Here is a 14565-nt window from a genome sequence, read left to right on the forward strand (position 1 = left end):
ACGGCCTCCTGCACCAATCACAGCTCTTCACACCACCTAGCAACAAATCAAAACCCTGCAAGCACGCCGTAGCCAATCACATCGCGTCAGCTGCCGGACCAACCAATGCAATCACAACAAAATCCATGATGCTGCTCGGCACTGCGCTTGCGTACGGACAAGACAGCTGATAACTCATCTATTATGCTACTTGGCTAAATAAAAATCTTCCAGAAAGCAGTCGCAGCCGCCGCGGGATCGCCGGAGGACCGAGACACGGAGTAAAGAGCGTGTGTGAGCGGGAGGAGCGGGGTGAGCGGGTACCGGGAGCGGAGGGAAAGAGCGGGCAGAGCGGAGAGTGTCGGAGCCTGGCTGGCCGCTCGGCGCCTTCAGACAAAGCTCAGCTAACAGGCTAATGCTGCGTTAGCTAGCCAAACATCGAGCGGTAACGTCCGCAAATATCGCAAAATGTAACCGCGCCAATGCGCCTGGAGTGTGCCAAATTAGATCACGTCGGCCGATATATCACCCCGGCACGCATTTCGTCAGCCCCTCGGCCGCCGTGGGTATTATTACCGACGTGTTACGGCCTCGACGCGGAGCTGTGCTCCGTTAGCCACCTAGCTGTTGCTGTGCCCGCCATCTTTTAAAGCAGGTAAATGGATGTTTGTGCGGAGCTCGAAGTGGAGCGGCCAGAGCCGAGCTCCAGCCCCCTTCACCGGGGCTAGAGATCCACCGACACTACGAGCCATCGGGGTGTCGGTGCAGCCACTACGTAAGGTCATGTGTGCGGTTTTCCTTGTGCAGCGGAGCGGTGGCTCGTAGCGGTTAGCTTGGCTATTAGCAGCGCACAGGCGGCCCCGGGTCTGCACGGATTTACCGCTCCGGGTCCCGGTCCCGGTTTTAGACGGCCTGAGGGCGTCTGTTGGGTGCAGGAGCTCATAGCACGGGTATCATTCTGTTCAGTCCCAGGTGTGTCCAGGACATGCCCACTTAGGGTACACCAGTTCGCATAACATCAATACCATCCTGTTTTTGTTTTGTTTTTTGAATAAATTGTCATCAGTTTGACATTCAGAGCCTTTTCTCTCATTTTGACCCGTGGTGTTGCTTTAAATCAGCAGAGACTCCAAGTAGAGACTGAAGGCTGGACTACCCACAGATCTGTTGTCTTAATTCCATCATTTGTGATTAAAATATAAAAATGTCCACAGCATACTTTATTTTCACTTTATTGCCTTTTGGATTTGTGACAGTCTCAGAAATTTCCATTAACATAAAATAATAATCTGTAACGTGCCACCTGTGGGTGTGTAAGAAAGAAACTTAAGTGATCAGGTAATGGATTACAGAAAACACTGAGTGACTTTTGATTAACAGTTATTTATTTGAATGTTTAGCTGAGCGGGATCAGACGGCTGCTCTGATTGGATAAACACAAGTTTCCCTCAGATTTCTGCCGTGATCATTGTAGACTCAGGGTCAGTGTGGTCAAAGAAATCATGCTAATGAGAGATTAATAACTAATGTTTGTAAGCAAACCGACACATTAACAAGAACAGTTAACTGTTATCAGTTGATGCATTATAGACCTATCAACAGTTGATCTTTAAATATACTGACAGCCCTGATCATCCGCTGCTATGAACAGATAACAGCCTCTCGGGCCTTCATCAGACGGTCTTACCGCACAAATCAAGCTATCGTAAAGATAAACTTTGGTACATTCTTGTGACAGGAACTCAAACAGGAAATAAAGAAAGCGTGAAGTAAAACACATGGACACGTCCAGATCAGAGAGACAAACTCGTGCAGTAATCCTGGACCTGCAGCAGGTCAACAACAGCTGATGAGTCACTGTACGTTTATCAATGGACTCCAGTGAGAGAGGGTTGGACGTGTAACGCGAGGATTAGTTGAATAAAGTTTGACTTGGGACCCGCCCACGCGGCGTTAGGTCTGTTGATGCAACAAATGGCTGAATTTTTCAGCGTTGGATGTTCTCTGATTACTAAACAGATTATTGGTTGGTGGGTGGATCATCTGTCAGTTTATTAATAACAGTCGCTGCAGCCTTGATTATCTGCTGTTGATAAATCTGATTGTGGCCTGAGAGTCAGATTCTAATCAGCGCGAGGCACAAGGATCAGCTGTGTGTCTGATGCTCTGGATTATTAGCGCCTCAGTGTTGGAATCAAACTGGATTCAGGTAGAAAGTAGCAGTTTTTAGGAGTTGGAAAACTTTGGTGAGCTTCGGGCCTCCTCCGTGCTGTTTGTAGCTTCATGAAGCTCCAGATGTTTCAGCAGAGACGGTCCTTGAGCGATGACAACAACCTGGATGTTCCCTCTGCTCTAGAGCCAAGTGTCCACGATCTCGAGTCAGAATCTCAGCTTCTGATTGGTCAAACCGCAGCACAGCTTCCACTCAGTGTACCTTGAATGAGTTCAGACAGGAGGAGCAGGTGTTTGTGGATCCTGGTTGGAGGAGTCTGTAGCTTTCCGAGTCCAAGCAGTGATTTCGACGTCAGAGTCAGGTCTTAGGGTCTGACCTCCACCCACCTCCACCCACAGCCTGCAGCTCTGCAGCTGCGCCTGTGTGCTCAGGTTTTTCTGATCCGTAGATGATGATTCGTTCTGAGTGACCCTCACTGCCTCTCGCAGAGCTGAAGCGCGCAGCCTTCTGGGCTGGGCTTTTACACGTAGTCATGACACTCACTAACCTCGTTAGCTGCCAGATGTTGAAGCAGCTGTTTTTAAAGCTTTATGTACAGATGTGTGTAGCAGCTGAGCTGGCCTGGTCCTGGAAGCTCCCTGCTGTGTTTGCACAGAGGTCAAACAGCCAGCTGCCATTTAACCTGTTGCACTTCATTCATTGGCCAGAGTTTAAAACCTCGCTGAGCCCCGCCTCCAAAGATCTCCAGAACGCTTCAGAGAAGACTCGCTCTCAGCGAGGACGTGAAGCTGAGCGTCAGGACTAAATGACCGACCTGAGCTGAAGTTTCAGTTTTCAGCGTCTTCCTCCAGACGTATGGTGGCAAACATCCCTCGTCCTCCAGCTTCTCTGCGCTCGTTTGTTTGTGTTAGTGTAACTGCGGCACCGTAGCTAGCCGGGCGTCACCGACCAGCCAAACGTTGCCGCTGTACGATTAAGTTCTTAGAGAGACATCAGCTTTAGATGGAAACCAGCGAGCTGACTTTAAACAACAATCGCGGACTGTTTGGACAGGAAATGGTTAATGACCTCAAACTGGTGTGATGGGCGGGGTTAAAAGCGTTACCTCCCCAGAATCAATAACCCCTAATCACCGCCCCTCTCTCTCTGTGTTTTTCAGGTCGTGCGATGGGAGTTTGTCTCTTCGGGGAACACTTGAGCTGAAGCGGCTGAACTGAACACGTGCACGGACACACACCTGTGCACACACACCTGGCCTCGGCCCACAGAAGGAGTCCTTTTTCACCTTCCAGTCAGACGCTGCCGTCCCACTGTGCATCGCTGCATCACCGTCGTCCACCATGTCGGACGCCCCTGAGGCTGCGCCCCCCAGCCCCCCTCCCCTCACCAACCCGCCCCCCCCTGAGGTCACCAACCCCACTAAACCGGGCAGGTAGGACACAACCGAGAAAGACTCCTGATAGGCTGTTAGAGGCAGGTGAATGGTGTGTGCTGACTGTGTGTGTGTCTCAGGAAAACCAACCAGCTGCAGTACATGCAGAACGTGGTGGTGAAGACGCTGTGGAAGCATCAGTTCGCCTGGCCCTTTTACCAACCCGTGGACGCCATCAAGCTGTGTCTGCACGTGAGTCACCATTGCTCTCTCGCCACACACACACACACAGACAGCTGAGTGTTTTCCTGACCACGCTGCTGTGTGCAGGATTACCACAAAGTGATCAAAAACCCGATGGACATGGGAACCATTAAGAAGCGTCTGGAGAACAATTATTACTGGAGCGCCAGCGAGGCAATGCAGGACTTCAACACCATGTTCACCAACTGTTACATCTACAACAAGGTAAAGGGGGCAGAGCCAGGGCGCTGAGTGCAGCTGTGTGCAGCTGTGATGGCATTAACCTCTGTGTGTGTGTAGCCCACAGACGACATCGTCCTCATGGCTCAGGCTTTAGAGAAGATCTTCCTGCAGAAAGTCGCTCAGATGCCTCAAGAAGAAGTCGCTCTGCTGCCTCCGGCTCCCAAAGGCAAGAACAAGAGCAAACAGCCGGCCGCCACCACAGGTGAGACGGATACAGGTAACGCTGCCGTACCAGAGGTGGTCTCCACCCAGGTCCTACACTGCACTCACCTTTATTGAGAGAAATTGGTGGTTGGTTGATCAGGTGTGGGTTCTGTGTTTGCGGCAGTAGATCAGAATCCTCTCCTGCACCTGCACTTGAACGTGTGCAGGAAATACTGCAGTACTGCTGAAGTACTCACAGTACTTCCTGTCTCTCTTTCAGTGAGTCAACAGGCAGAGTCTTCAGCCTCCCCTCCCCCCTCCTATCCCTCCCCCTCTCCCTCTCAGACGCCAGTAATCTCGACCACGCCCACACCAGTCCAGGCCACGCCCCCTGTGTCTGCACCTCAGCCTCCTGCGACCTTGATGCCATCTGCCCAGCCTGTGGTTAAGGTAAGAGGCGTGTGCGGCGACATGGCGTCATGTGACCTGAAACAGAACCTGAGCCCGCCCTCTCCACCTGTCTGTCTCTCTAACAGAAGAAAGGCGTGAAGAGGAAAGCTGATACCACCACTCCGACCACGTCGGCCATCTCTGCCGGCCGCGCCGACTCTCCGTCTGCTCAGGACGCCAAACCGGCTAAACTGGCTTCGTCTCGCCGTGAAGCCGCTGCCCGCCCCACCAAGACCCGGCGGGACACTGGGGACGACCTGGCGGCTGGGGACGTGGGTGCCGGAGGCGTCGGCCCCGGGGGGAGGAAAGGCGGTAAGCTGGGTGAGCAGATGAAACACTGCGATGCCATCCTGAAGGAGATGCTCTCGAAGAAGCACGCCGCCTATGCCTGGCCCTTCTACAAGCCCGTGGACGCTGAGGCGCTGGAGCTGCACGACTACCACGACATCATCAAACACCCCATGGACCTCAGCACCATCCGGGTAATGACATCATCACGTAGACACGAGGTTAGAGTGAGGTCAACGGTGGTTCAAACTCTGCAGGCGCCATAGAAACTCGCCTGACTACAACGTGATCGGTGACAATCAATATCACAGATTTGATGTTTTAAAGAAAATTAAAGTCTGTGAGAGCGGGAACTGACCCAGAGTGAGGGAGGGCTTTTCTGCTCGCTGTAACCGAACATACGTCCACGCTGCCGTGACGTCACGACGTTCGCCAGCACGGAGTGAACCTCAAACAGGTCGAGGCGTTAGAGTGACGAGGTTTTCTCGTGTGGGCGACACCTGAGCTTCCCTCATCATTCTGTGTGGTGTTAGTGGGAGCTCCACAGGTGAGCGTCCGCAGGCTGTTGCTCCTGTTTGTGGTGCAGCACACAGTCAGACCCCTCCTCTTTGGTAAAGCCGCTCAGTCGCTGATCGATTCGTTTTTTCCATATTTTGTGAGATGTTGCGGTGACTGAAGCTCCATTTCCATTAGTTCTGACTGGTTTTCCGTTACAGTCGAGTACCACCTGATATGCGTGATCACCGTCATAGCAACGGGGCGGAGCGTCCCATGACATAATTAGTACGTGACATGAACGCTACAACAAACATGGAGGCGTCCGTGTACTTGCTGCTCGGTCTGTGTCGCATTCAGGGACCGCGGCGTTGTGCGATGTAACCGCTGCCCTTGGGTTTCGATGAGTCACGACTCATCAGGCGACACCGCTGATTAGCCCGTCGATGGCACGCAGTCTGTCACATTTTCAGATCGCTTGAAACCTCCCCTGAGCAGGTACTAAAAAGACCCGTGGTACCAGGTGTTACTGGGAAACCCGAGCAGAGCCGACCGGAGCAGCTACTCGTGGGAACAGCGGGTTTCAGTGGCGGCGGCGGCGCCTGATGAGATGACTCTGACTGACAAACAAAGTTTAACTCCGAGCACGTAATCTGAAGTTGAACGAGTACAGCTGAATGCAGATAATATACGTTAATGTATGTAGTAGTACTGCAATAACCCCGGTTATTGCAGTACTACTGAGTAAAACATGGAAATCATAACAACGCTACAGTGGGGCAAAAAAGTATTTAGTCAGCCACCGATTGTGCAAGTTCCCCCACCTAAAATGATGACAGAGGTCAGTAATTTGCACCAGAGGTACACTTCAACTGTGAGAGACAGAATGTGAAAAAAAAATCCATGAATTCACATGGTAGGATTTGTAAAGAATTTATTCGTAAATCAGGGTGGAAAATAAGTATTTGGTCACCTCAAACAAGGAAAATCTCTGGCTCTCACAGACCTGTAACGTCTTCTGTAAGATGCTTTTCTGTCCCCCACTCGTTACCTGTATGAATGGCACCTGTTTGAACTCATCATCTGTATAAAAGACACCTGTCCACAGCCTCAAACAGTCAGACTCCAAACTCCGCCATGGCCAAGACCAAAGAGCTTTCGAAGGACACCAGGAAAAGTATTGTAGACCTGCACCAGACTGGGAAGAGTGAATCTACAATAGGCAAGCAGCTTGGTGTGAAAAAATCAACTGTGGGAGCAATCATCAGAAAATGGAAGACATACAACACCACTGATAATCTCCCTCCATCTGGGGCTCCACGCAAGATCTCATCCCGTGGGGTCAAAATGATCATGAGAACGGTGAGCAAAGATCCCAGAACCACACGGGGGGACCTGGTGAATGACCTGCAGAGAGCTGGGACCAAAGTAACAAAGGTCACCATCAGTAACACACTACAACGGCAGGGAATCAAATCCCGCAGTGCCAGACGTGTTCCGCTGCTGAAGCCAGTGCATGTCCAGGCCCGTCTGAAGTTTGCCAGAGAGCACATGGATGATACAGCAGAGGATTGGGAGAATGTCATGTGGTCAGATGAAACCAAAGTAGAACTTTTTGGTATAAACTCAACTCGTCGTGTTTGGAGGAAGAAGAATACTGAGTTGCATCCCAAGAACACCATACCTACTGTGAAGCATGGGGGTGGAAACATCATGCTATGGGGCTGTTTTTCTGCCAAGGGGACAGGACGACTGATCCGTGTTAAGGACAGAATGAATGGGGCCATGTATCGTGAGATTTTGAGCCAAAACCTCCTTCCATCAGTGAGAACTTTGAAGATGAAACGAGGCTGGGTCTTCCAACATGACAATGATCCAAAACACACCGCCCGGGCAACAAAGGAGTGGCTCCGTAAGAAGCATTTGAAAGTCCTGGAGTGGCCTAGCCAGTCTCCAGACCTCAACCCCATAGAAAATCTGTGGCGGGAGTTGAAAGTCCGTGTTGCTCGGCGACAGCCCCAAAACATCACTGCTCTCGAGAAGATCTGCATGGAGGAATGGGCCAAAATACCAGCTACTGTGTGTGCAAACCTGGTAAAGACCTATAGTAAACGTTTGACCTCTGTTATTGCCAACAAAGGTTATGTTACAAAGTATTGAGTTGTATTTTTGTTATTGACCAAATACTTATTTTCCACCCTGATTTACCAATAAATTCTTTACAAATCCTACCATGTGGATTCATGGATTTTTTTTTTCACATTCTGTCTCTCACAGTTGAAGTGTACCTCTGGTGCAAATTACTGACCTCTGTCATCATTTTAGGTGGGGGAACTTGCACAATCGGTGGCTGACTAAATACTTTTTTGCCCCACTGTATGTCGAGATCGTGGGCTGCGGCGATTCCCAGCCCTGCGGCCGGTTCAAAGCTCGCTCTGGTGGAAAACTGGAACCTTTTAACTAGGGGTGCAACGATACACAAAATTCACGGTTCGGTTCGATACTTTGGTGTCATGGTTCGATATTTTTTCGATACAAAAAAAATGTTCATGCCTTTTTAATTTGTCATTTATTAAATTTTCACGGCACATTCTGCACCACATCTCTGTGCGTTCATCATTTGTTTGAAGCCAGCTCACCTCCTGCAACTACTTTTCCGAGAATACGTGCTTCTTTTGTGGTTCGGACTCCTTCTGACATTTCTGTGGAGGTGGAGGAACACCAAAGTAATTGCTTAAAGGAGCTTCTTCGACATCTTTAAGAGTTCTAAACAAATGTCTGTCCTCCTGAAAATCTTATGTACGCAAACACGCGTTGCAACTTCTTATCTTGTGCGTGTTTTTTTTTTTGACAGCGAATGCGCACCTGCGGACCACTTATGTGCAGCCCTGGTTATTTAGCTCGTCATATTGCAGCCACAGAAATTCTTTTGTCCATGAAACCATAAAGCTGCACTTTCTTTTTGCCTTATAGTCTCATTTGTCATAACTTCTCCGTTTTGTGGTAAGCTTTTCTTTGGCTGTCACTTCTTCACCCTGACCTGTCTTATTTGGCTCAGCAGAACTAAAATATATATCTGTCTGTGAAGGTTCTCAGTCATCCAGGTCATCGTAGTCAAATATAAATCCTGCTGCTTTTACACACGCACTCACATAAGCTCAGCGATTCTCTGCGCGATCAACCTCTCACATGTTTAAGCTGCGGGAGATTTCACTTGTCATGTTTGCATAGTAAGCTAACGATTAATAAGACGATGTCAGAGGAATTGGTGCACAAATTATCATCACTCACAGATCAGTGCTGTCGCTCTCTATACACAGTTCGCGCGATTGCAAAGTGAAAGCAAAAAACAAGCGCAAATTCAAACGCGATTTCAATATGTCACATATTGACAGTGGCTCACCGATGCCAATGACATAATTACCCAGCTACATTTCTGAAAGAATGCAAAAGCATTGACATATATTTTTCCTACAATAGCCCGACGGGCAGGGCAGAGATAGATTTTGGTAGCCCGACTGAAAAAATCGCTAGCCCCAGGACGTCGGGCTAGCGATATTGCGAGCCCTGTATCTGATTGAGGAATCACTCATCTTTGGAAAAGAGAGTTTATTACAGAGAAATGGCTCTTTCAAAATAAAAGCTATACTACGCGCTTCTTCTGGGCTATATTCTCAGCAGCATAAGGAGAATCCTGTGCTAACGGCTGTCTAAATGACTCGGCTAAAGTTTGTAGCATGCGTGCTTGTTGTTTTTGTCTTTGCACGAGGATGATGTCGGAGTAAATGTGCAGTCATATTCGTTGTGTTCACACTAGTGCTGTCAGCGTTAATCTGAAATGACGTTAACGCCAAAACACGGCAAATCTCCGTTAAAGAGCTACCGTGGATCGCCCTGAGCGTGGGGCTGGACGGCCAACACGTTAACGAGCTAACTGCGCTAACGCACTAGCTCCCACCCATGTAATTGAGCATTGCGTGGCACATTCAACATACTGTTTTACTTTAGTCCATGACGCGCTTACCTTCAGGGTCATACGTCACATGAAGACCAAAATAATTCCAAACGCCAGATCTGAATGAGGGTGGGGGAGGTTCAATTTGCCATGTTGCAAGGAGCTTAACTTCTGTCTGCTAGCTTGCCCTGCACTCAGTGAATCTGCGTTCGACTACTCCGCCTAGGCTGCACTGTCCAGCGCAGATCCACTGAGCGCTCAACACAGACAGCATCGTCAGAAGGAAAGTTGATAAAATAAATTAAAGATTTTGTATTGTTCGATACATATGCGTACCGAACCGAAAGCACTGTATCGAACGGTTCAATATCGATACGAATATCGTTGCACCCCTACTTTTAACGCCGCTGGGTGTCTGTACTCCGCACCTTCAGATGTCCAAATGGGAGGTTTGGCGCCATCTCTGACGTTCTTTTGTTTCCTGACAGAAAAAAATGGATAAAGGCGAGTACAGCGACCCTCAGAGCTTCGCCACTGACGTCAGGTTAATGTTCTCCAACTGCTACAAGTACAACCCCCCAGACCACGAGGTGGTGGCCATGGCCCGCAAGCTGCAGGTACGTAAAGCCTCCGTTTCCTGCTCGATCGATCGCTGCGATCAGGTATCGATAACCCGTCTGCCATTAGGACGTGTTTGAAATGCGTTTCGCTAAAATCCCTGACGAGGGCCTGGAGGCGTCGGTCCCCACCACGACACCGGTGGTCAGCAAAAGCACCGCCTCCTCCGACAGCAGCAACAACTCCTCCTCTGACGAATCGTCCGACTCTGAGGAGGAGCGGGCCACGCGATTGGCTGAGCTACAGGAGCAGGTTGGTGCTGCCGACCAATCACAGGTCAAGAACATCTTGGTTTTCTTCTTTTTATCATTTTAGATTTCACGATTTGTTTACTTGACATTCATGTTTGAAATATCCATGGCTCCTGTGACTCACCCCGTGAAGGCGTGGCCGTGTATTGATCACAGATGACGGGTATTGATAATCAGTTTATTCCATCAGTTGAAGGCGGTGCACGAGCAGCTGGCGGTCCTGTCCCAGGCGCCGGTCAGCAAGCCAAAGAAGAAGAAAGAGAAGAAAGACAAGGAGAAGAAGAAAGAGAAGGAGAAAGACAAGGGAAATAAAGGCAAGATGGAGGAAGAGAAGAAGCCAAAGGCCGCCGCCCAGCAGCCCAAACCGGCCAATCAGAAGAAGGCGCCAGCCAGAAAAGCCAACAGCACGGTGACGGCCACCAGGTACGACTCAGTGTTCAGCAAATCCACCTGAGAAAAGGGACAATGTAGTGACCGCAGTGAATCTGTTTCCAGGCAACCCAAGAAAGGCAACAAGACGTCGGGCAGCGGCTCAGCCAACGGGGACGACGGCGAGGAGTCGTCGCTGCCGATGTCGTACGATGAGAAGCGGCAGCTGAGTCTGGACATCAACCGGCTGCCGGGAGAGAAGCTGGGCCGTGTCGTGCACATCATCCAGACCAGAGAGCCGTCGCTGAGGGACTCCAACCCTGACGAGATCGAGATCGACTTCGAGACGCTCAAACCCTCCACGCTCCGAGAGCTCGAGCGCTACGTCAAGTCCTGCCTGCAGAAGAAGCAAAGGAAGCTACTGCGTAAGTACCGCCTCAAAAGCACGGCCGTCGATGTCTGAGCGGTCCGATACGGGGGGTGGGTTCATCGTGTGAGCGTTGGACTTGGGCGACTGAGCCGTGTTGTCTAGGCAACAATCATCGAGCGCCAACAGAAACGGTGTCACCTGGCCGGGACTGTCTCATTGACTCGTCTTCCTTTATTTCTCTTTTCAGAGAAGGCAGCTGGAGGCGGGGCCTCAGGAGGCGGGGCTAGTCGTTTGAGTGGCAGCTCCTCTTCCTCCTCCGATGACAGCTCCTCGACAGGAACCTCCTCATCCTCCGACACAGACTGAACACGCGTTCACACATACACGTGTTACTGAACACACACACACACACACACCTCCATCCTGAACAAACACAAAGACAGAGATACACACTCTGAACTTGTTACACACACGTTTAAACACAGAGACTGGATGTAAATAGGCTGACCTGTTTGTTTTTTTTAGCTCCTAGTGCTTTTGTTTTTTGTTTCATTTTTTCCGCTATTGGAGGACTGCAGACAGAAGAAAGTGATGGAGGAGGAAGGATGTGGGCGGAGTCAGGTAGAGCGATGGGCAGCCCGTCTGGGAGTCTTACTGATCTGTGGACAGAAATGCAACCGTCGAGACTTTCTTTCTTCGTCTTTTTCTTCTTCGTGGACGGCCGGTGGTGACCCCTGACCTCTGAATACATTCCACAAGTATCATTGGAGAGGAGGAGCAGGTGATCTCAGCAGGTTTGTGGATACTGAGACGAATGAGCGCATCTCACGTTTCATTTGAAGCTGTCGGCAGCGCTGCAGCAGAGAGAAGACCTGACGATGTCAGCGTGTGACATCACAGAACAGTTTTACAAATAACCGTTTTTTCTCTGAACCTGGCGGCAAGGCGTTGTTTAGCCCCTCCTTCTGATGTGCCGTCTGCTACTTTAAACTGGGATTGAGAAAACCAGCGAGGTGGGAAACAGGCAGGAGTATGGCGGTGGGCGGGGTCAGCAGGAAAATACAGTTTAGCAGTTTAAAGGTACTTTTTGTAAAATCCAGTTTAAATGTTAAAATTAAAAGCTTTTCAAATTAAAAGTGTGTCACTGAGGTGAAAAAGGAAGAACTTTAGTGTAATACCAGTTTGTGCCACTAAATGAAACCAGCGTAAACTTTATTTAAAACGGGTATGAGTACGTTCCTGTGCCAGTGTGAAAACGAAGAGGACAAGGCCTGACCTCAGTGGTGACATGGTGCCCCCTGGTGGTGGAATGTTTAGTTACATTCTGCAGAAGGTTGTTACAAAAAGTATCTTTAATTCAAAACTTTATTTAAATTTTGAGGTATTTATGACGGGTAACTGACGGCGCCAGGCCAAAACCCTGATTTTGTTTATGGTGGTTGGTTCAGTTTGGCGTTAAACCCTTTAAAACACGTAACAGGAAACTGCGTGCCTGCAGATAGAACAGAGGGCGTGCCCATGCCGCCTGCTCTGGAGCTGAGTCCTCATCAGGTAACGCTTTAAAAAGTGTCCAAGTGGACTCTTGATGGATCGTCTCAGCGGGAAATAAACCTTTTTTTTTTTGACTGATCAACCCTTTGGATCGAACCGGCTTCTGGATCTTTCAGCTCCACCTTAAAAACCTCTGAGACCAACCCTGCCCCCTGCTGGTCCTGCAACCCTAGACACAACTTCCTGTTTGTCCTTGGGGGTCATCGTGGCAATGTGGGTGGGGTCACAGGATCCTGACCCCGCCCCCAGCACGGCTCTGTCAGCACAGAGACGTTGATTTATTTCTTTTTAACACTACATTTCCTGTTTTTGATTTTCAGGTTGTGTGCTGAACTTGTTTGTGTCTTATAAGGTTCTCTATATAAAATGTCTTTCTATTGCTGTCCTGTTCAAGCGCCGCCCCCATTCTCACCCCGCCAAAAAAGAACCACTGTACCGCCTCCTCCTGTCAGGGTCCAAACTCGGAGCACCTCGTTTCTTTTAAAGCTTTTTAGACAATTTATTTTAAGGTTTTAGAGCTCGCTGCCGCTCGGAGGACATCAGGACGCAAGAAACGATTTCTGAGGAAAATGCCACGCCCACCGCAGTCACGACTCATTTTCGCGATTTCAGAAAAAACCCGTCTGTCAAGCGCTCGGCAGATGTTTGTGGCTTACGTTGGGCATTGTGGCGTCAGATTTCTGATCACCTGACGTCAGTGTCAGGCGGATAGGCCTGTTGCCCTCTGACCTATGATCTGTGGTTACACCTCCGATGGTGTTGGGCTCTCTGGGACGCGGCCATAGTTGTTCTTATCCCTGGACGCCGTGTCGGTTCTTGGCAAAGGAAATATTGACAAACAGGAAGTTTGTTTTCTCTGAAAAATTCATCATGACGTTGACCGCCGCGTCCTCGGTGGCGTTCTGAATTTTGTACAAGCTGCAGAGCGCAAACAAAGATGAATCATGAATATTAGACGTAGAGTTTTACTGAAACTGTTGAATCGACATGCCCAATGATATAAATGGTTTCCGATTGGCTGGAGCCAGGGGGCGTGTTCAGTAAAACCTCACCTCCCCTCGCTCCTCTGACCCCTGATTATTGGCGACCTCCAGCTGGAGATCAGTTTACCTGTGGTGCCCCCTGGAGGTAACCTGGTAAGAAACCTGTAAATGGCAGGTGTTGGAGAATAATCTGACGTCGTGATCACACGACCTCCGGGTGGCACCGCATCGTCATCTGTTGTCACGGATCTTTCCTTTAGCCTCCACGTTTTGTTTTGCGGGCGCATTACGACTCGATGGACCGGGCAAAGCGTTCGATCGGGACCCCCTGCGACAGACAGGCGGACAGCTCGTTGCCACAGTAACCCTCCTCTTTGTTTTTAGTTGATGGTTGAGCTTCGACGCTCATAGTTAATTTTGTATTTTAATAAGAAAAGGAAACAGTGGTTTTATGTATTGCATGCACTCCGGCCGTACGTTTTTCTCGCGTATGTTTGAGCGCTGTATAGTAGCTGTAAAGTAGCCGTCTGAGGTTAGAGCGAGCTCCACTCGTAGAGACGCAGAGGGGACGAAACAAGTGAATTATTTGATGTAATTACTGATATGGGATCCTTATTTTCTGAGTTCATTTGTTTTCATAAATAAACACATAAACTGAAAACAAGTGGCTCCACTCTTTTGTCACCGAGCGCGCTCTAACGGACGAAGTGAGAGAAGTCCTCGGGGCCACCTGAGGCGTGCTGTGACGCTGGACGTTGTCCTGGGCTGCACCGAGTGGGCGGGGCTGAGACGAGCCCGCTGCTCCCTCGTGACACGCCGGAGTCGACATGCAGCTAATTCTAAACTAATAAACAGTCACCACACACACAAGCCCCGCCCCACCCCCATACCACTCTTTAATCCTGGGGTGTCAAATATAAGGCTCGAGGACCAGAACGGGAAAATGTGAAGGGAGGACCAAATTCTGGACTTTTTCATGAGTTTCATTTCCTGCTGCTTCGAACCACACCAAAGTCCTTACGTGAAAAAAAAGGTTTTGTGAGTTACAGCAGATCATCATCACAGTCTGAACAGGGATAGC

The 14565-nt window shown here is 49.6% G+C and overlaps 1 protein-coding gene across 7 annotated transcripts; it reads left to right on the top strand.

Annotated features, from left to right (window-relative positions):
- The first annotated feature begins 127 nt into the window (after positions 1-127).
- On the top strand, positions 128-14145 carry LOC113033282 (bromodomain-containing protein 3). 7 transcript variants are annotated; one of them, XM_026186936.2, is made up of 12 exons: positions 128-291; positions 3312-3584; positions 3665-3776; positions 3855-3992; positions 4068-4227; positions 4435-4604; positions 4691-5086; positions 9831-9959; positions 10030-10236; positions 10402-10634; positions 10707-11005; positions 11198-14145. In XM_026186936.2, the coding sequence occupies exons 2-12, from the start codon at positions 3493-3495 to the stop codon at positions 11314-11316; spliced, it is 2055 nt and encodes a 684-aa protein (XP_026042721.1). In that variant the 5' UTR covers positions 128-291; positions 3312-3492; the 3' UTR covers positions 11317-14145. The 7 variants fall into 7 exon arrangements, with proteins under 7 accessions (XP_026042721.1, XP_026042726.1, XP_026042725.1 ...); XM_026186941.2 differs by having other exon boundaries at positions 10030-10212; XM_026186940.2 differs by having other exon boundaries at positions 4068-4212.
- The last annotated feature ends 420 nt before the right edge of the window (positions 14146-14565 follow it).

The sequence above is a fragment of the Astatotilapia calliptera genome, chromosome 12, assembly GCF_964374335.1.
Source record: "Astatotilapia calliptera chromosome 12, fAstCal68.1, whole genome shotgun sequence".
In the NCBI taxonomy this organism is placed as follows: domain Eukaryota; kingdom Metazoa; phylum Chordata; class Actinopteri; order Cichliformes; family Cichlidae; genus Astatotilapia; species Astatotilapia calliptera.